General features: G+C 62.2%; 1 protein-coding gene across 6 annotated transcripts; it reads left to right on the plus strand.

The window, feature by feature from the left end:
• Positions 1–1,646: 1,646 nt before the first annotated feature.
• ZMIZ2 (zinc finger MIZ-type containing 2) lies at positions 1,647–16,576 on the plus strand. Of its 6 annotated transcripts, none has more exons than XM_043588370.1 (19): positions 1,647–1,761; positions 7,396–7,529; positions 7,689–7,803; positions 8,100–8,302; positions 8,545–8,737; positions 8,928–9,191; positions 9,353–9,529; positions 10,060–10,137; positions 10,312–10,480; positions 11,220–11,364; positions 11,767–11,977; positions 12,327–12,432; positions 12,569–12,726; positions 13,277–13,344; positions 13,656–13,724; positions 13,957–14,207; positions 14,531–14,742; positions 14,822–15,061; positions 15,731–16,576. In XM_043588370.1, exons 2-19 carry the CDS (start codon positions 7,480–7,482, stop codon positions 15,836–15,838), a joined length of 2,817 nt encoding a protein of 938 aa, XP_043444305.1. In that variant the 5' UTR covers positions 1,647–1,761; positions 7,396–7,479; the 3' UTR covers positions 15,839–16,576. The 6 variants fall into 6 exon arrangements, with proteins under 6 accessions (XP_043444305.1, XP_043444308.1, XP_043444309.1 ...); XM_043588373.1 differs by having other exon boundaries at positions 14,573–14,742; XM_043588371.1 differs by lacking the exon at positions 1,647–1,761 and adding an exon at positions 2,054–2,123.
• Positions 16,577–20,673: the final 4,097 nt, after the last annotated feature.

The following is a 20,673-nucleotide window of genomic DNA, read 5'->3' on the forward strand; positions in this document are numbered from 1 at the left end:
GCATCTTACTCTTGATTTGGGCTCAGGTCATGACTTCATGTTCTTGAGATCGAGCCCCACACCCAGCTCTGTGCTGACAGCACGGAGTCCACGTGGGGTTCTTTCTCTGTCCCTCTCTCTTTGCCCCTCACCTGCTGGCCCACACACTCTCTCTCTCTCTCTCTCTCAAAACAAATAAACATTTAAAAGAAGAAGAAGAAAGGGGCGCCTGGATGGCTCAGTCAGTTGAGCGTCTGACTTCGGCTCAGATCATGATCTCATGGCTCAGGGGTTCGAACCCCACACCAGGGGGGAGCCTGCTTTTTGTTCTGTGTCTCCCTCTCTCTCTGCCCCTCTCCCACTCACACTCTGTCTCTCTCTCAAAAATGAATAAACGTTAACAAAAAAATTGTTTTTAAATAAATAGAAGAAGAAAAACAGCACAAGGTTCAGACGGTCTAGAGGGAAGAACGTTAAAAGCCATGGCACATCCACCAAAGGATGAATAAACAAATTGCCAAACATCCATACAATGAAATATTATCAGTCTTAAAGAGGAAGGAAATTCTGGGGCACCCGACTGGGTAAGTTAGTTAAGCATCTGACTGTTGGTTTTGGCTCAGGTCATGATCTCACGGTTTGTGAGTTCGAGCCCCACCCATGACAGGCTCTGGCTGGGAGTGCAGAGCCTGCTTGAGACTCTCTCTCTCCCTCCTTCTCTGCCCCTCTCTGCTTGTACTCCTCTCTCTCTCAAAATAAATTAAAACTTTAAAATAAAGAACTGCCCAGTGCATAGTAATTGTTCAAAAATACTTTTTAAAATAGCTAAGATGAGGGGCACCTGGGTGGCTCAATCGGTTGAGTGTTCGGCTTTGGCTCAGGTCATGATCTCGCGGTGCGGCAGTTCGAGCCCCGCGTCCGGCTCTGTGCTGACAGCTCGGAGCGTGGAGCCTGCTTCGGATCCCGTGTCTCCCTCTCTCTGGCCCTCCCCCGATAAAAAAAGATTAATTATGAGTACTCAGGAGAACGAGGTGTCCCTAAAGCAAGGATAGGAAAAAGCGGACAACTGAAAGAGTGAGAACAGTACTTGGAAGGTAGATCAGATCAGATCAGAGGCAGATCAGAGAAGGCGCTTCATCGGCTAAAGCGCTACAGCGACCCGTCCAGCGTGGGCGGGCCCTCTTTCCCTCCAGGCCCCGCCCCTGAAGAGACCCCGTTCACCTCCCGCCTCCGCCCTTCAAGACAGGCCCTGCCCCCAGCCAGGCCCCGCCCCTCCACCGGCCCCCTCCGCCAGGCCCCGCCCCCTAGCCAGGCTATGATACCCCGCTTCTGACAGGCCCAGGCCCCGCCCTCAGCCCTGCCCCCTCATCTGACTGGCCCGGCTCTCATCAAGGCCCCGACCCCAGCCCGGTTCTGAACCCCCTCTACCAGGCCCCGCCTCTCCTGCCGGACCCCTCCCCTCTGACAGGCCCCGCCTATCGGCAGCGCTCTCCATTCCGCTGTGTCCTCTCCACCAGGCCCCGCCCTCCAGTCTGGTTCTGACACCCCACTCTGCAAGGCCCCGCCCCTCCAGCTGGACCCCGCCCCTCCGCCGGGGCACCTCCACCAGGCCCCGCCCCCTAGCCAGGCTTTGACACCCCCCTGACAGGCCCCGCCCATCAGCCGTCCCCGCCGCCGCCCGGGCCCATCCACTCCATCAGGCCCCGCCCCTCCATCTGGCCACGCCCCGGCGGACAGCGAGCAGGAAGCTTTGGAGGCTCCGCAGGCGCGGCGTTCGGAAAGGTGTGGAGGGAGCGCGGGTCCCCAGTCGTGGTCCCCCGCCGCCCGCGCTGCCCGCCCGCTCCCGGCTGGGCCCGACTCGGTCAGCCACCTTGGCCCGCGCAGGCCCGCGGCAACCCCGCCCGAGCGCCGGCTCGGGGCTCCACTGCTCTGGCCTGGGGGGGCGGGGCCGGCGCGCGGCGTCATGCATATGCATGAGCGGCGCGGCGGCTCCATTGTGCCCTCGGAGCGGGCGGCGGCGTGATGGCGCGGGTGGTGGCGGCCGCGGCCCCGGGGCGGCGGGCGGCGCGGAGGGCGGGCTGAGCGCATGGAGCGGCGCGGGCCGGGGGCCGCGGCGGCGAGGGGCCGGGCCGGGCCGGGCGGAGGTGAGCGGGCCGGGCGGGCAGGTGCGGGCGGCGGGGGCGGCAGGTGCGGCAGGTGCGCGCGGTGGGCAGGTGCGGCGCCCCGGGCCCGGCGCTGCGGCGCCTCTGCCCCGGGGCTCCGGCCGCACTGGGGGGGGGGGCGGCCCCGGCGCCCACCTGCCGCACCTGCCGCGTGCGCGTCGCGGTTTTGGGCCCAGCGACCCCGTGCGCGCCGGGAGACCCTCACCTGAGCCTTTGTTGGGGCTGGTAGCCGGCCGAGCGCCCGACGGGTGTGCGCGGCCCCGGCGACCTCCTGAGCGGGGAGGGTGACCCCCGGCCCTCGCCCCACCTGGCTCCGCCGCCTCCGCCCCGCGCTCTGGCCGGCGGGCTCGCCTTCCGGGCTTGTCTTGGGCCGTGCGCGCCCACCGTCCAGCAACGTGGGACCCACGCAGGTCTGCTTCGGGCCGGCGACACTGGCCGACCTTTCAGCCTCCGGCCGCGGCTTCCGTGGGGACACCCCTTTCCAAACGGGACGCACGAAGCTGAGGCAGGAGGGTGTATTGCTCCCCCGACCTGCTCCCTTCCTCCTCCGCTTTCCCCCTCTGAGCTGCTCCCAGCCATCCTCCTTTCTCCCCCTCATGACCTGCTTCCTCCCTGCCCTGGTCCCCTTTCCCCACAGCCCTGCTCCCCTTTACTCCCTCCTACCCCCCCACACTTGCTTCCTCCCTGCCCTGCTCTCTTCCTGATAGTTGCAGAACATCTATGGCCACGTCTGTAAGTCGTTTGTTTTATCTCAAGATTTCGCAGGGACCTACACAGAACACGTGACTTGATCTGTAAGCCGGTGGTGGATGTAGAGAGAGTGAGCACAGACTCACCAACCAGACCCTGGCTTGCTAGCAGCGGGGGCCTCTCCAGGCTCAAGGGAGGTGCCAGGATCCGTGCAGGGTCTTAGCCTCACCTGGTGGGATACTGGCCTTGAGGACCTGCCATGCCCAGGGGCTGGTTACTGGCTGGGAATAGAAGTCGGGGGGGGGGGGGGGGGGGGAGGAGGAGATGATGAAGGACAGGTAGGGTGTGCCTGAGGAGGACTCCAAGGGCAGCCAGGCTTCCCCATGGCGTGTCCACTGGTGGCTGCCTCCACTACAGCAGTCAGGGCTGCTGGGATAAATGTAGTTATGTGTCTTCCTCTTTCCTCAGTCCTGGGGTGGCTACGTACCCATTTTACACATTGTAAACCGAGGCTCAGAGTAGTGAAACCCTGTAGCTGGTCTCTGATGTGTCTGCTGTCTGGGCCATTCACAAATGCTCCTTCCTGGGTGTTCGGACGACTCTAGTTAGCTGGTCAGTGTTGGGGCCTCACATGTAGAGCGGTAGGACCTGCAGACACCAGAACACCTGAGTCCCCACCTTGTGCCGTTGCGCTCACTGGAGCCGTCATTTCTACCTCCTCTGAGCCCATTTGACCCTGGTGTCCCTCCGGTTGGGGACTCGCCCTGGAACCATGGGCTCCCTGCTCTGTGACCGTGGAGTAGGCCTGCCCTCCTAGGGTCAGGTGGCTTGTCATGGGGCGTGCCGCCCCTGGTGACCAGGCGGCCTGGACAGGGTGGAGTGGAAGAGGTTGACCCACATTAACGTCTGCCTTTGGTTGGCACGCAGGAGCCTGGGCGCAGCTGCTCTGAGGCCCTGGGGCAGGGGGCCTGAGTGGTGAGTTTTCTGGAGAAAGATGGGGCACAGAACCAGAACCAGGGCAGTTCTGCCAAGGGGTCCCGGCCTTCAGCTGGCACTGGGGCACAAGCCCCATGGGCCCACACCGGTTTTCCTGGCTCTGTCTTCAAGGCCAGGAAGTGGGAGGAGGGTCTGCACTCAGAGGGCACCTGTCCATTTGTGGGGAGCAGCGGGTTGTGGGGTGCCCCACTCGGAGAGTCTGGGTCTTCTCAGGGAGGAGAGCAGACTCAGTTTGGCAGGAAGTCACACATACACCCAAGCACCCAGGCGTGCAGGAGGCTTAGGGGGAACTGGAACCGTCTGTGGTCTCGTCCGTGGCAGAGAAGTCTCGGGGGTGATGTAGGAGGCCTCCTGGGGCCCCTGCCCTGCCCCCTCCTCCCCGGATCTCCGGGGCTCTCAGACTGGGGTCCCTGCGTCAGCAGCAGCCTGACCCTGACCCACAAGCTCTTTAGAAACAGGAGTCTTCCGGCCCCCGCCCTCCAGGTGAGTGTGATGTGCCAGACAGGAGGCCCGGAGCAGAGTGGAGCACCTGCAGTCTTGGGCCTCTGCACCGGGCAGGGGGCTGGTCTCCCCCCTGCTTCTGGGACAGCTGAGTGGGCCCGGCCAGCCCAACCAGCCTGGGCTAAGGGAGCATTGCCGGGGGCTTCTCTGTGGAGACCACGGGTGGTGGTGGTGGTTTTTCAAGTCAACTTGTATTCTGAGAGAATTCCGGATTCACGTGCAGCTGTGAGAAATCACCCTTGTATCCTTTTCCCGGCTCCCCTGGCGGTGACGTCTCACCAGACGACGGGTACGTCACACCGGGATGCTCCGGGAATACGGGCCAGATGCACATCTCTCCTTCCGCACCTTCTTCTGTTCACACCTGCTTCCCTCCTCCCCACCTGGCAGCTGGGCTCTGCTCCTCGCTTCTGTGATTTCATCATTTCAGGAACGTTACATAAAGGGAATCATACCGCGTGTAACCTTCGGGGACTGGCTTTTTCCACGGCTCGATCCTCTGGGGATTCCTGCTCGCTCTTCCTTTTCATGCCCGTGGGCTGTGGACGCCCCACGGCTGGCTAACTTCACCTGAAGGGCGTCTGGGTGGCCGTTCTTGAGCTGCTAGGAGGAAGCTGGTGTAGACACGCGCATAGTTTTCTGTGAACCTCAGCTTGCATGTCTCGAAGAGGAGTGCGGTCGCCCGGTTGCCTGGTAGCTGTGTGCCGACTTTCACAAGACGCTGCCAGACTGTTTTCCAGAGTGGCCGCGCCATTTTCCAGTCCTACCCGCCGTGGGTAGGAGATCCAGTCCCCCCAGTCCCCCCAGCCCCAGCACTTGGTGGTGTCACTGTTGTAGCCACTCTGATAGGTGCATAGCGATGCCTCCGTGTGGTGTTAGTTTGCACGTCCCCGGTGGCCATGACGTCGGATGTCTGTCTCTTCCTGAGCCGGCATGCCGTCCGGACGACCTCGCTAAAATGTCTCTTTGTGTCCTCTGCCCGTTTTCTATCTGGGGTGTTTATTTTTCTTTTGAGTTTTGAGAATTTTTTATATATCCTAGATACTAGTCCTTCGCCAGAGATGCGACTTGCGGGCATACCTGTCGCTCTGCATCAGCAGGGCCTTTCTGAGATGACTCCCCCTCTCCCTTGTGAGGACTGCACTGGTGTCACAGCTAAGGGCTCTTTTCTTGGTTCCAGGTCCCGAAGAGTTTCTCCAAAGGTTTTATCATTTTCTGTTGTTCATTTACATCCGTGGCCCATTTCAAGTTAATTTTTGCACAAGATGTGAAGTTTAGAACTTCTGGTTTCGCTTGTGGGAGCCCCGCGTTGCAATGCTGGTTTCCTCCGGTGCCTGGTCTGTGCCCTCTGTGGTCTGGTCCATTGGTTGGCAGGTCCACCCATCCATATCCACGGTGGCTGCATCACCGTCCTGGAATTGGACGGTAGGGACTGAGGACACCAGCCTGGCTGGGTGATCCTGGCTTGCAGGCCTGTGTCTACCCAGATTCCTGGGGCCACAGCCTTCTGGACCCACTGACTCCTGCATTTTCTGGCCTCTGTTTCCAGAGTGGGACCTGGTCTGGGTGGCAGGGGAGAACAGCGTTCAGAGGGGGAGCAGAGCCAGGTAGGAGGCAGACCTGCCAACTGTTCTGCCCCAGCCCCGGCTCTGCTGCGGCTCCGGGACCCACTTACCTCAGTGCTCAGTGGCACAAAGGGCCGAAGGCAGAACCACCCGTGTCACAGTTCCCACTGTACCCCTTCCCTGCTCTGGGTCCCTGATGAGGGTCCCCCCACACGCACCTCCAGGACTATTTACAGACGACATGGTAACGTTGAGGTCCCTGGTCAGCACTCAGGAATGTGAGTCACGGGCTTGAGTGGGTTCTGGGGTGACTTTCTCACTCCTAGGCCAGAGGGAGGTGCTGTGAGTGCTTGGGTGTCTGGGTTGAGCCACCACACATTAGCTTGTCCAGGGTGGCACGTGTGCATGTTGGGGGGCGGGGCTTGCAGTCCCTAAAAGGCACTGGTGCTCCAGGACAGAACCTGGACACCAGGAGGGCAGAGTCCCCCCACCCAAGATTCCCAGAGACCCCTGAGAACCACGGCCAGTGCACCTCTGTGGTTGGGTCAGGCAGACGTAGGTGTGCAGCATGCCCCTGGGGGTGCCAACAAGGGCTTGGGCTTGCTTTTGGGGGTGTTGGAGGATGTGAGTGCCTGGCCCTCCCTCCCTCATTTTTCTGAGACAGCAGTTGGAGGGGGCGGTGAGCCTCACACAGTAGGAGGACGCCCCCTGCACGGGCACATGGATCCCAAGAAAGTTTGCCAGCCACTGCTGCCGTGTTCCCCTTGGCCCCTTGACATGCCCTTGGGCTCGCACCAACCCCCTGCCCATTGCTCCGTGTGTGCGTCCCTCCCCTTTGGGGACCTCTCGGTGTCACTGTGGCCCGTGGGGGGTCAGGTCCACCTGGCCCTGTGCAGACGTCAGCCCTCAAGGGGCTGTCAGCCAGGAGCACGCAGGTGACCTGTACTCCCTTCCCCAGGCCAGGGTGAAGCCGGCAGCTGGCTGACCTTGCTCAGCCCTGTTTAGCAGAGCCCTCTCCCCAGAGTGGGCAAGTCTCAGAGCCTGAGCAAAAGGTGGCCGCCAGCTGGTCCTCCTCTGTTCTTCTCTGCTGGCTCTGGCCTTGGCCTCCACCCTGGGGCCTACCTGGGGGATTCTGGCACTTGGGTCCTGGGAGTTCCCTGACTTTAATGGATATCCAGGCCTTCTTGAGGGAGGGGTGTGTGAAAATGATCTGGGTCAGAAAGCCTGCTCTATTTCAGGGGCTGTGAGTAGCAGGGCCTGGCCTGAAAGGGTTAATGCTGGCTTCCAGGCTGGCTTTAGGGGTGCAGAGGACAGAGGTTTGTCAGGGTGGGCAATTCAGGCTGAGGCTGCCGCCACCCCCACAGTGGCCCTCAGACCCCGCTGTCGCCCGGCCCTCCATCAGTCAGAGCAGAGCAAGGGGGCCTGGTGCTGGGGGTTCCCGGCACCCCACCGACAGCCCCCGGCCACTGCATCTCCACTGACGTCCTCCTCTGTCCCCACAGCCAGACCAGCCGAGTCCCACGTAAACAGCTGTGAGGACTACTTCCTGCCACCCGCAGACCCGGCCTTTAGGCTGCCCGAGGCCAATGAACCCCATGCACCCCGTAAAACCCGCCCTGCCCCCCACACCGCACGGGTGAGTGGGTCTCCTGCCACCCTCCCTTCTCAGGCCTCGGGTACGGGCGGGGTGGCAGGGCAGGACCTCTCCGCCCCCAGTTGCCAGCCTCCCCAGCCAGGGGTCTCGACACCCGTGGCCTCCTGACCTGGGCCTCCCCACCCACCTGTCTACTTGCAGTGATGGTCCATTTGCTTATGAGCCGGTGCCTTGGCAGCAGAGCGCCACTCAGCCAGCAGGGTCGCTGTCTGTCGTCACGACCGTGTGGGGCGTCGGCAACGCGGCACCGAGTCAGGTGAGCCTGCAGTGGGGCCACCCCTGAGAGCTGCCAGGGCCCCCCTAGACCTTAGACAGAAATGGGGTTGGGCTCCCCGAGTCTGCCCCATCCTTGTAGACGAGTCCCCCCACCACATGTTGTGTGGGACTTCTTCCCCCGTCTTTGGGCCTCTGCACCCCTCTCTTCCCCTCCTTCCTCCCTCACCTCTGCCCCCAGCCCCTCACTGGCAGGCCTCTCCTTTGTAGCCCTTTAGAGCAACTGCAGGAAGTGAGTTGTTTGGATGATTCCCATTGGCATTTCTTGCTTCCTCGCAGGTTTTGGGGAACCCCATGGGCCCTGCAGGGAGCCCCCCCGGCAGCTCTGTAATGCCTGGTGTGGCAGGTGGTGGCCCTGCCCTGAACTCCGCACAGTGCCTCGGACAGCAGGCGTTTGGCGAGGGTGCTGCCAACAAGGGCTTCGTGCAGCAAGGAGTGTATGGCCGCGGGGGCTACCCAGGGGGCCCTGGCTTCACAGCTGGGTAAGCAGGACCCCTGACCTGTGAGGTGTGCTGGGAGTCCTCTAGGTGAAAGCTTCTGGTTTGGCAGGTGCCTGGGACCATGTGAACCAGTCTGTTGACTGTTGTGAGTGTGATGCTCTTGCGGGCTCCCACGGCTGACACTGGAGCATCTAGACAAGAAGGGGGCCCCAGCAGGTGCTATGTGGCCCCCGGGCGACAGGCAGGGAAGCACTTCTGAGCCAAGCCATCTGTGTCTCTCACAGGTATGCGGGCGGCCCAGGGGGGCCAGGGGGCCTGGGTCTGCCCTCACATGCCACACGACCCTCCACCGATTTTACTCAGGCGGCAGCAGCAGCTGCAGTGGCTGCTGCTGCGGCCACCGCCACGGCCACCGCCACGGCCACCGTGGCCGCCCTCCAGGAGAAGCAGAGCCAGGAGCTGAGCCAGTACGGAGCGGTGAGGCCCAGCCACTCCTCCTGTGAAGCCCACATGTGCTGGTCTGGAAGGCAGGGACCAGTCGGGCAGCTGGGGTTGGGGACTGGGGATGTGCACACAGAGAGACGAGGGGGTTGAGGGGGTGCAGGGGGCAACTGGGCAGCACCCACAGTGGTGGGGGTACTGAATGGCTCCTCTCTTTTCTCCCCAGATGGGGGCCGGGCAGGCTTTTAACAGCCAGTTCCTGCAGCATGGAGGTCCCCGGGGGCCCAGCGTCCCTGGCAGCATGAACCCCACCAGCGTGGGAGGGCTGCTGGGCCCCTCTGGCATGAACCCCATGGGCATGAACCCCACCCGGGCAGCAGGCATGGCACCCCTCTATGCAGGGCAGCGCCTGCCCCAGCACGGGTACCCTGGGCCTCCCCAGGCCCAGCCACTGCCCCGACAGGGGGTCAAGAGAGCCTACTCCAGTGAGGTGAGTGTCCATTCCTCCCTCATCCTGAGCTCCACCCAGACCCATGGTGAGGTTGGGCATCTGTGTGAGAGAAGCGGCCACGCCTCATGGAACGGGCACCACATCCTCCCTGGGACCTGGCTTCCCCGACACCTGTTCCCCTGGCATGGTGCCTCTTTCAGGTTTATCCAGGACAGCAGTACCTGCCAGGAAGCCAGTACGGACCCAGTGCCACCCAGTACACGTCCGGTGCCGGGCCGCCCCCTGCCCCGTCCTCCTACCCTGGGCACCGGCTGCCCCTGCAGCAGGGTGTGGGCCAGTCCCTGTCCGCCTCTGGCCCAGCAGGACTGCACTACAAGGTAGGCATGGCTCCTCCGGGCCCTACACAGCTCCTGCTGGGCCCTGTGCACTCAGGGTGACCAAGAAGCCAGGAGCTTCACAGGGTTCCTGACCAGGGCAGGGATCCAGCTCTGAAAGGACCCTCTGAAATTCATATATCTTGTTGGAAATTGGGTGTAGGGAGCAGTAGGCAGGCCCCCAAGTCACTTGAATTTCATTGTGGAAAAGTGTCTCCACTCCCTCCACTCACCATGGAGAAGCCCAGCAAGGCCTGGGGGGGAGGGGAGGGTTTCAGCCTCTTTGTGGCTCTCCCAAAACCCGTCTGACACATGGGGTCATCTTGTTCTCTATAGTAGCAATTTTTTTTTAATTACACAACGATACGTGCTTCCTGCAGATCACATGGTAAACTTCAAAAGTGTACAGAGAAAACAGGCTAGTGCCATGTGTGTGGTGGGCTCCCTGCCCCCAGCCCACTCCTTGAGTCAGGTTCAGGGGCCCGGTGGCGGGCAGGCTGGGGCCCCTGGCGCACACCGTGTTTTCCCTACAGCCCACAGAGCAGTTCAACGGGCAGGGTGCCAACTTCAACGGGGGAAGCGTCAGCTACAGCCAGCCCGGCCTGAGTGGGGTACGGGCACATGGGTGGGCGGCTCTCAGGGTGGGCACGTGGACAGAGGGCACCCAAGCAGGAGGAAGTGTGGGTGGCCCCTGCCCGTTTCTGTTGTGACTGGTCCCGGCGGGTGCTTCGAGAACAAACTCCACCCCCCACCATCCCACCTTGACTGTTTGCTCAACCCCACAGCCCACCCGTTCCATCCCTGGCTACCCCAGCTCCCCACTGCCTGGGAGCCCCACGCCACCCATGACCCCCGGCAGCAGCGTCCCCTACATGTCCACCAGCCAGGAGGTCAAATCGCCCTTCCTGCCGGACCTCAAGCCCAGCGTGAGCTCCTTGCACCCATCACCCCCCAGTGAGTGTCACCTGCTCTTAAGACGGTTGGGCGGGGGTCCCAGGATCCCAGAGTTCTGTAGGGAATGTGGGGGTGGGGGGCCCTCAGTTTCATTTTGTGCTCCTAGAACTCTGCACATCCGTTCAAGGTGTTGATCTCCTCCCTAGAAAAATACCCCCACACACAAAGTTCTGTGTATAATTTCAGGGGATTTATGGGCCTCCTGAGGTCCACTCCTGGTTAAGAGACCCATGCTCTGGGGGAGACCACCACGCAGAAGCTGGGGTCCTAGAACCCTAGCTCAAGCGCTAGGATGATGGCAGGTGGTCCGTTCACACCTTCTTAGCCTCGCACCCCTTCTGAACACAGGAGCACCCTCTTTTCTGGGTTTGGGGCACGTTCTCCAGTCATAACTTAGGGGACATGGGGCCAGGTGACTGAAGCAGGACAGAACAGCAGGAGAACCAGGACAGAACCAAGATCCTATTCCCATTGGGGGTGATGGCTGGGCCCAGGACCCCGGGGGAGATGCCGCCCACACCAGCCCGAGTGGGAGGATGAGGGGACCTGCCCACCCTCCCACCCTCCCCCCCACCCCCAACCCGGGGCCCTGCCACAGGGGTGGCCGGCTCATAGCAGCGTGTCGCAGGCAGCGGCCCGGGTGACGAGCTGCGGCTGACCTTCCCAGTGCGGGACGGGGTAGTGCTGGAGCCCTGGGGCCCTGCCACAGGGGTGGCCGGCTCATAGCAGCGTGTCGCAGGCAGCGGCCCGGGTGACGAGCTGCGGCTGACCTTCCCGGTGCGGGATGGGGTAGTGCTGGAGCCCTTCCGCCTGCAGCACAACCTGGCTGTGAGCAACCACGCGTTCCAGCTCCGGGACTCTGTCTACAAGACCTTGATGCTGAGGTGAGCGGGCCCTGCGGCCCCACCTAGCTGCGCAGCCCCCTCCAGCGCCTGACCCTTCTCAGAGGCCCCGCCCCCAGTGTGGCCCTGCCTAGAGACCCCCCCGCCCCACAGTGAGGTCCCACCCCAAGATATTCCCTCCCACCCACGCCCCATTCCATGAAGCCCTGCCCCTCAGCCACATCTCAGCGGCCTGGAGCCCGGCTCCGCCACACAGTGTGACCCTGCCCTGTGGCTCTGCCTAGCTGCGCGCAGCCCCCTCCGGCTGCCTGAGGCTTCTCAGTGGTCCCACCCAACGGCCCCTTTCTAGGGCCCCGCCCTCTTGCCCCATCCCCACTGTGGCTCTGTACCGAGCCCCGCCCTGCATCCCCTGCTCAGCGGCCCACCCCTCCCCACCCCTCGCAGGCCAGACCTGGAGCTGCAGTTCAAGTGCTATCACCATGAGGACCGGCAGACCAACACCAACTGGCCAGCGTCGGTGCAGGTCAGCGTCAACGCCACCCCGCTCACCATCGAGCGCGGCGACAACAAGACTTCCCACAAGCCGCTGTACCTGAAGCACGTGTGCCAGCCGGGCCGCAACACCATCCAGATCACGGTCACAGCCTGCTGCTGCGTGAGTGCCTCCTGGGCCTGCAGGGGCCTGGCTGTGCTTGCCCCCGACCCCAGCCCCTGCCGAGAGAGGAGACCTCCCTCCTCCCTGGTGAGGCCTGCTCACCGGGGCCTGGCGCTCTCGCTTACTCCCCACAAGACGGCGGCCTGTCCTTCCCCAGGGGGAGGCTGACCTGAACCCTCCCCGGCTGGGGACTCCAGGCAGGCCCAGGCCCTGCACAGACACCGAGGTGCAGTTTGCAGGGCGTGCAGGGGGGCCCTTGGGGGTTGGTGCTCTGACAGGCCGCAGACAGACAGCTAGTGCGGGATGTGGGGGTGTGGGCTGCGCCCCTGACCCTCCTCACCTCCCGCAGTCCCACCTGTTCGTGCTGCAGCTGGTGCACCGGCCGTCCGTCCGCTCGGTGCTGCAGGGCCTCCTCAGGAAGCGCCTCCTGCCCGCGGAGCACTGTATCACCAAGAGTGAGTGGCCGCCCGGTGACCAGCCACCACATGGCACACCCCCACATCTGCCGGGGCTGGGGACTCGGGGGGGGTAGGGGCAGCGGCCGGCCCAGCTGGCGGCCCCTCACTCGAGTCCTCTCCCCGTGCACGCCAGTAAAACGCAACTTCAGCAGCGGCACCGTCCCCGGCACCCCTGGGCCCAACGGTGAGGACGGGGTGGAGCAGACAGCCATCAAGGTGTCCCTCAGGTGCCCCATCACATTCCGCAGGATCCAGCTCCCCGCCCGAGGCCATGACTGTCGCCACATACAGGTGGGTGGTCCAGAACTTGTGCCGTTGAGCGGTTTCCCGCGGACCCTCCACCAGCAGGTGACCAGCCAGCGGGCGGGTAGCCGGCTCCCCCACGTGCTTCCCAGACCAGCCCCCACGCACTCACCAGACCGTCCCCCATGTGCTCCCCAGACCAGGCATTGGTTTCTTGGAGCGCACCCCACGGTTTCCTGCATTCTCGTGTCACATCTCAAGAAGCGTCAGGGTGGCGGGTGGGGTCTTCCTGCCCTGGCCAGGAGCAGCACGCACAGACCCCGGCCCTAGTTTCCCTTCAGCACCGTGTCCCGGAGGCGGGTCTTTGCCAGCACAGATACCCTATTCTTTGGCCACAAGGCACTCTAGTCCCATGAGGGCTGTGCTCTCCCGGCTGCTCCCAGGGCCAAGCACTTAGCATGGTGCCCCGGCCAAGCCTGGCCCACGTGGCTTCTCAACATTCACGTAACTCAGCCCGAAACCACAAGGCTCAATCGCAAAGTGCGGCCCGGTTGCCCCCGGCACCCACGTGAGAAGCCATCTCTCCTGCTCCCCGCAGTGTTTCGACCTGGAGTCCTACCTGCAGCTCAACTGTGAGCGGGGGACCTGGCGGTGCCCTGTGTGCAAGTGAGTGTCTCCCAGACAGTCCTCCTGGGATCCCAGGCACGGGGACCAACAAAACCCCAGGTTTAGGGGGTCACAGAGCAGACGAGGACGGTGCGGCTCAGGGCACAAGTCTCACGCACACAGTCGCTTTGTGCGAGGTCATCTCTGAGATCATCTCATAGAATAGCTTTACGTGGGGTCCGTGTACACGGGGTCATCGCATGCGGGGTCACTTCGTGCCATGTGGCCTCAAGCAGGGTGAGAGAGCCGAGAAGTGTGCCGGGGCGAGGTCGGGCTAGGCCCCTGAGCCACATGCCTTTGGTTTCCTACAGCAAGACAGCGCTGCTGGAGGGCCTGCAGGTGGACCAGTATGTGCTGGGCGTCCTCGTTCACATTCAGAAGTAAGTGTCTTCGTGCTGTCCTGCTGCCGGCGGCCCTATGACAGCTCGGCCACGAGGCGGGCTGATTCCGGCCGCAGATGGAACCCACATCCAACCGGGCCTGGCCGCCCACGGGGCCTGTGTGATGGGCCGTGCGGCTACAGGCGTTGGAGTGGAGGTCTGCTTAGAAGCGGGCCAGGGGCCGAGAGAGACGGCAAGGACAGCTGGTGACCAGCCATGTGTCCCTGCCCAGTTCTGACTACGAGGAGATCACCATCGACCCCACATGCAGCTGGAAGCCGGTGCCCGTAAAGCCCGACGTTCACGTCAAGGAAGAGCCGGACGGGCCAGTGCTGAAGCGCTGTCGCACCGTGAGCCCCGCACACATGCTCATGCCCAGCGTGATGGAGATGATAGCAGCCCTGGGCCCCGCTGCCGCCCCCTTCGCCCCCCTGCAGCCCCCCTCGGCCCCGGCCCCAGCCCCTGGTGACTACCCCGGCCAGGGTGAGTGCCACGGGCCAGTAATTTGCTCTCTCCAGACCAGTCTGCTGCGGGCCCTGTGCCTGGGGGGGCCTCCTGGGGACCTGGTGGGGTAGGTGTGTCCACGCCATGGGGACGGGCAGGGGGGCCCAGCATTTGGGAACGGAGGCTCTCTGCTGGCCCGCTGGGGGCCCGGCCCCACCTGACCCCATGTGTGGGTGTGGCTGGGTGAGGCCCGCTCCCCTGTGATGAAAGGAAATGCTCTTTTTTGTAAAACCCAGAGCTACCTGCAGAGAGCGCTGGGAGCCTGGGCCGCCAGCCCCCCTCACCCCCCGGCTTCTCCCCAGTGCCAGCTCCCAGGCCTCACCCAACATGGGCTCTGCTCTCAGGTTCCAGCTTCCTGGGACCCGGGACCTTCCCTGAGTCCTTCCCGCCTGCCACGCCCAGCACCCCGGCCCTTCCTGAGTTCACTCCGGGGCCACCCCCCAGCTCCTACCAGTCCGACATTCCTAGCAGCCTCCTGACACCTGAGAAGTCTGTTCCCTGCCTCCCAGGCCAGGTCAGTGCAAGCTGTGGGGCGGAGGGCCAGCTCCAGGGGGCCAGGAGCTGTTCTACCTGGTTCTTCTCTCCTTCTCCAGATGCCGCCAGCAGGTCACCTGGACCCTGCCCACAACCCAGGGGCTCCAGGGCTGCTCGCCCCCAGCCTTGGAGGGGCCCCAGGGCCCCAGCTGCACCATCCAAACCCTCCCCCAGCATCCCGGCAGCCCCTGGGCCCAGTGAGCTCAGGCCCCATCGGCGAGTTGGCCTTCAGCACTGCCACAGGCGTGATGGGGCCCCCCATGTCTGGGGCGGGGGAGGCCCCGGAACCAGCCCTGGACGTGAGTACAGGCCCCATGCCAGGGAGCGCATGGGAGCTGGGGCTGGGGACGGTGTGTCCGTCGTCCCCAGGGTCCACATGCTTCATAGAAGGGAGGACACTGACGCCCTAGTGACCTCGAAGCCAGGACAGCTGGTCAGATAGCATCAGCTCTTTTGATGATGAGTGTCAGGTACCTGAGTAGCCGCGGGATGACTCTGTCCAGGCAGTTGGCTACAGGAACCTGTGTAGAGTCCCCAAGAAGATTGGGCTTGCAGAGGACCACACTGGCCTCGGTGTGGTTTGAGCTGACCCACAGGTGTCGCGTGAGCCAAAATCAGTGCGTGCACTGCAGGTAACGGTCTTTCTCTCTAATAAACCGAACACCCTGAAGTTCAGCGGGAGAAAATTAGAGCAGCTCAAAGCAGAATATCCCAGACACTGGAAACCCCACTTCTTGCATTTGCTCTGTTCACATCGGGGTCCCCACATGGCCCCATGCATGCCCCCTGGGGCAGACGCTCTGTGTCCCAGGTTGTCCTTGGACAACTTGTATGGAGTGATTCCTGGTCAAAGAGCAGCCTTCGGCAGGGAGAGGCCCGTGCAGGCTGAGGGGCTCAGGCACAGGGTCCCCTGCAGGGGTGTGGTGGGCCTGAGGCCAAAGCTGCTGATGGCTTTGCTTTGTCCCCAGCTGCTCCCAGAACTGACCAACCCCGAAGAACTGCTGTCCTACCTTGGCCCACCTGACCTCCCCACAAACAGCAATGACGACCTTCTCTCTCTCTTCGAGAACAACTGATCCTGTCGCCCCCGCCCAGCTGGCGGGGACACACCCGCAGATGCCACCACACCCTGCCCCAGCCACCTGCCCACCATCCGCCTCTGACCGTGGAGGCAGCTGCGCTGGGTGGGAGGGGACCTCAGACACCCCGCCCCCGCCCAGCTCAGCCCCACCCCATCCACCACCTGCTGCCCCCAACCCCAGCTGGGCCCCGTCCATACACACCTGTGTCCCCAACCTCCCCCCCGGACCCAACCCCGCCTGCTCCCACCAGCCTGCATCTTGTCCAGCGTTTACCCTTCTGTTGCAGTGACCCTGTGGCTCCCTGGCGAGGAGCAGGGCGGCCCTGTCCTGAGCCTGAGCTTGCAGTGGGAGCGGGTCCGTCTTCCCACCCGAAGCCTCAGGCCAGGGCCATGGGGTAGGAGGTCCAAAGCACAACAATGTACATAGTGTAGAAACACTAAGAGCTCTGGGCAAGCAGCTGGGAACCCCGTGGGCTCCTGCCCCTCCTGGGTGCAGACAGCGGGGCAGATGGCTGTGAGCTTCGGTCTCCTGGGGGTGGGTGCCCAGACCCAGCTCTGTGTACAGACTCCAGCGGGCTTCCCGAGTACCCCTTTTCCGTGAACGTGAAGAATTGGTCCCGCTGTGTTTTTTAAAACTGCCTCTCCCACGTCCACCCCAGGGCCAGGCCGGGTGGGGGAGGGGGGGGCCAGTCGTGTCCCCTGTCTGCCAGTCTCTATTAAAGGACTCCCTCAAGGTGGGCCTGGCCAGTCCCTCCTTTGTGCCCTGCCCGTGTTCCTCATGTGGGCAGGGCTCCATTCCAAGCCAAGACCCGGCTGTTCCTGCCTCACGGTAAATTTCCTGGTCTCTGGAATTTTCCAAGTTGGCCTCAGCTGGAGAACTATTTTGTGAGGTGTCACCAGGGCCAGGAGACACATCTTCCACCGTGTCACTGTGCGTGGACGTGCCTGGGGTAGGGAGCCAGGGGCCTCGGGAGGGGCCTTAGACACCAGCCCCAGGCGGCTCATGGAGGGTGGTCCTGGGCTCCCGGGTCCTGCAGGCCCCTCCGTCTGCCAGCTGCTTGGGTGGCCCTTTCCTCCTGGCCCCGAGGGTCTTCCTGTACAGCAGGTCTGAACCCTGTGGTGTGGTGCTGAAAGCTCAGGTGGAAGGTGTCCCAGCCCCAGGTGGCTTTAGCCGTTGACATCTCAGGACCCCGGGTGTGAGCCTTCGTGTCTGCCTGCAGCCTGTTCCTTGCTGAGGGAATGGGAAGTGCCACCCAGCATGGCAGGGGACGAGGGGCCCGTCCAGAGTGCTGTCCCCCTGGGGGGGGGGGGCAGAGCAGGGTGCCATGCGGGGTGTGGTCTCGCTGGACATCTGTGCACCGTCAGCGTGTTCTGGGTGCTTCTAGGTGGAACGGAGAACTCTAGACCTGAGCTGAGGCAGTCCTCCCAAGGGATGGGCGGGGCCACATGGGGACTCCCCTCGAACAACGTGGGGTGACAGCAAAGTGCGATCATTCACATAGGACGTGCCATTTTAGTAAAGCACAACACCAAATCTACCTTTCACGGGACTCCTATGTATGCGCTATAGTTCCGGGGGACAGCGAGGGCACACCGACGTGCTTCACCATGGGGAGTACCGGTGATGACCTCCAGGTGAGTGGCAGCTGTCCTCGTGCTTCATCATGTCCTCATGTCTGCCATGTGTGCAATATGAAAACAAGCCGGCGGGACTCAGAGCACTGACCACCACCCACCAGCTCTTCTCAAATGCCCGGGGGGACATCCCTTGCCTGAGGCCACGAGACAAGTCTCCATAAATTAAAGAGACAGAAATCCTACGAGGTACCTTCTCTGAGCCCAGCGGGACAAGGCTGCGTATTACCAACAGCATTCAGGTGGGACACCATAACCTTCTACGGAACAGTAACGAGCGTGGAGGTCAAACAACCGCTACAGTCCAAGGCGCAGAGGAGTACGGAGCCGAATTACAAGATACTTTGCAGCCAAGCAGGCATTAAGAGGCAACAGTGAAAGCAGTGACAGGAGGGAATTTTCTAGCTGCCAACAGCTCTCAACATCCCAACTCTGCACCTGAAGGAACTAGGGAAACAGTCCAAAGCCGCAGAGAGGAGGAAATCAAGGCCCATGCAGAGGAGACCAGGTAAACGCGCATCTCTAAGAAGCGACAGAATGATCCGACCTGGAGTCTGACCGAGTGACTAAGGTCAGCAATAGGGCCAGAAACTGTGGCCACCGTCACAGAGAGGAGAAGACAGACAACCCAGTGTGCAGGTCCCAGGAGGCGAGGGGACCACAGAGTGCACACTCTAGCATGGTCGTGGAGCCCCTGGTCAACCTGCCCTCCAAGCACACACACACAAGCTGGGACCCCATGCAGCTCGGGTTCGTTTACCTGACATCGAGGAATCCCCCATCTTTAGCCTCAGGAGCCCCTTCCCTGCAGCGCGGCCCCTGCCTCACCCCCTCCCAAGCTGGGCCAGCCACGGGGACCAGGATGGGCATCATGACACAAGTCGGGACACCAGGCCCCTTTTGGAGGGAGGGTCCCTGGACAGGATCACTTGTTTTAGTTTACATTTGAGGTTAGGAATCACTGGCCACTTGCCCAATCCAGTTTTTTTTTTTTTTTCCCCAATCCAGTTTTTAAAGTTGGTGTCTATGAATTGCCCAGATGCTAAGTGCAGTGGGCTCATGTGAGGTGACGCACCATCACTGTCCCTGTTGTGCAGCCACCCACCACTACTCCATCTGTCAGCAGACAATGACTTAGCATGGTCTTGAGCCTGTCAGTGGGGTCACGGGGCTGCGCCCCCTCGTTAGCTGCTGGCCACCCAGGCTGGCACCACCTCGTCTGTGACGGGTGTGGGGGACGAGCTGACACCACTCCCGCCTCCACACCTCCGGCCAGGCCCCCTCCACTTGTGCCCTTTCTGTGTGCGTTCACCACGGCTCAGGCTGCGAGTGACCGGGACCAGCTTGGAAGGGAAGGATGGAAGCTAGCCATCCTGAAAGGGCCACCCAGTGCCTTGGGGACAGCCGGACTCTGGCAGGCACAGCCCCAGAATGGCCAGCCCCCGTTGAGGGTCTCATTCTCCAGAGCAGCGGCTGCCAGGGAGCAAGAGACCTGCCTTTCCAAGCCCTGCCTGCTCTCGCCGACACCCCACCAAGGCCTCAGCCACCTGCTTTGCAGTGGGGGGGCTCTGGCTGGCTGGCTAGGGGATCGAGACCAGGGTAGGGTCAGGAGTGCTCCCCACCACAGGGAACAGGTACCAGAAGTACCACGGCCCCTGCTGACCTGTCACAGGCCACCTGCCAGAGACACACAGGCTTCTCCTCCCAAATCCAGGCTTCGCCTGACCTGCCCCTGCCCCAGGGGGCCGCCCTCCAGAACAAGTCGGGGCACCTGCTGTGGCCACTGCTCTCTCCATGGCTGCCTCCGTGGCCCCCGTACAGCTGATCACAGACAACTTGGTAGTGGTCATTCCCACATGTTTTATTCACAATTTTTTTTTAATTTATTTTATTTTATTTTATTTTATTTTATTTTATTTTATTTATTTATTTATTTTTTGAGAGTGAGAGAGAGTGAGCAGGGGAGGGGCAGAGAGAGGGAGACGCAGAACCAGAAGCAGACCCCAGGCTCTGAGCTGTCAGCACAGAGCCCGAAGTGGGGCTCGAACCCATGAACCACAAGATCATGACCTGAGCCGAAGTCAGACGCTTTAACCGACTGAGCACCCCAGACGCCCCCCGATGTTTTATTCAAAAACACTTCCATCTTTGCAAAGTTAAACAGCACAGGGAGCGTCTGCACAACCCTCAGGTTTGCGGACTGAGCATTTTGCTGCCTCTTTCCTCCCACCATCTTTTCATGTAGCTGTGTCTTTTGTGTGCACACAGTTGTTGCCAACTTTGGAAAGTCAGTTGCAGATGGACCTTTGGTCTCCAAACACCTCAGCTTGCGTCTTGGAGAAACAAAAATGTTCCCTTACGTGAGCACATCCAGTCCCACCGCGTCCTCCATCGCATTTCAGTGTCCCAATGCCTTTTATAACTTTTACCAACCGAGACTCTGTCAGGGCTCACATTTTGCGACTGGTGGCTGTGTCTCTGCTCCCTCTAAGAGAGAAGAGCCCTTGGCTTTTTTCCCTCACACTGATTTTCTGAACAATTTGGGCCAGTTGCCTCACAGAAAGCCCCACGTTCACCTGTACATATGGTCCTGGCAACACTCAGTGCTTTGCCCTGTGTGTCCTGTCCCCTAGAAGGGACGTCTAGAGCTTGCCTGAATGCTCCTGGTCAGACAAGCCTTGGTTTTTAAGTGTCCACCCTCCAGACCATGAGCTCCATGGGGGCGAGGACCAACTTCTGTGTCGCGATTTATCCCCAAGCCAGCAATGTTTGTCCGAGAGATTAAGCAGGGACGAGACCCCGGTGCCCGGAATGAGCCCCCCCACCCCATGGCTGGCTAAGCACCCAGCACCCCTACTGTTGCCCGCTTGCGTCTCCAACCAGCCTGCCGCTGTCCTGGCTGAGGCCCTGTGCCCTGCAGGTGCACCGTGGGATGGCCAGCAGGTGTCCGGCGAGCATGTGCTCCAATGAGGATTGAGGGCAGGGTGAGCCCTGATGGCCGGGGTCCCAGCACAGGCCTACGCTAGGAGCCCCTCCAACAATTGATGGGGGTACCTCCCCTCCTCCCCCCGCCTCAGGAGCGGCTGCCCTGCTCTCCGGCTGGACTGAACCGGCTTCCCACACCCGGCCTGCAGGACGCTGCTCCTCTCTCCTGAGCGGGCAGGACGCGGCACCCAGACCCCGGGGCCTTCACTC

Source organism: Prionailurus bengalensis, chromosome A2, assembly GCF_016509475.1.
Source record: "Prionailurus bengalensis isolate Pbe53 chromosome A2, Fcat_Pben_1.1_paternal_pri, whole genome shotgun sequence".
Taxonomy (NCBI): domain Eukaryota; kingdom Metazoa; phylum Chordata; class Mammalia; order Carnivora; family Felidae; genus Prionailurus; species Prionailurus bengalensis.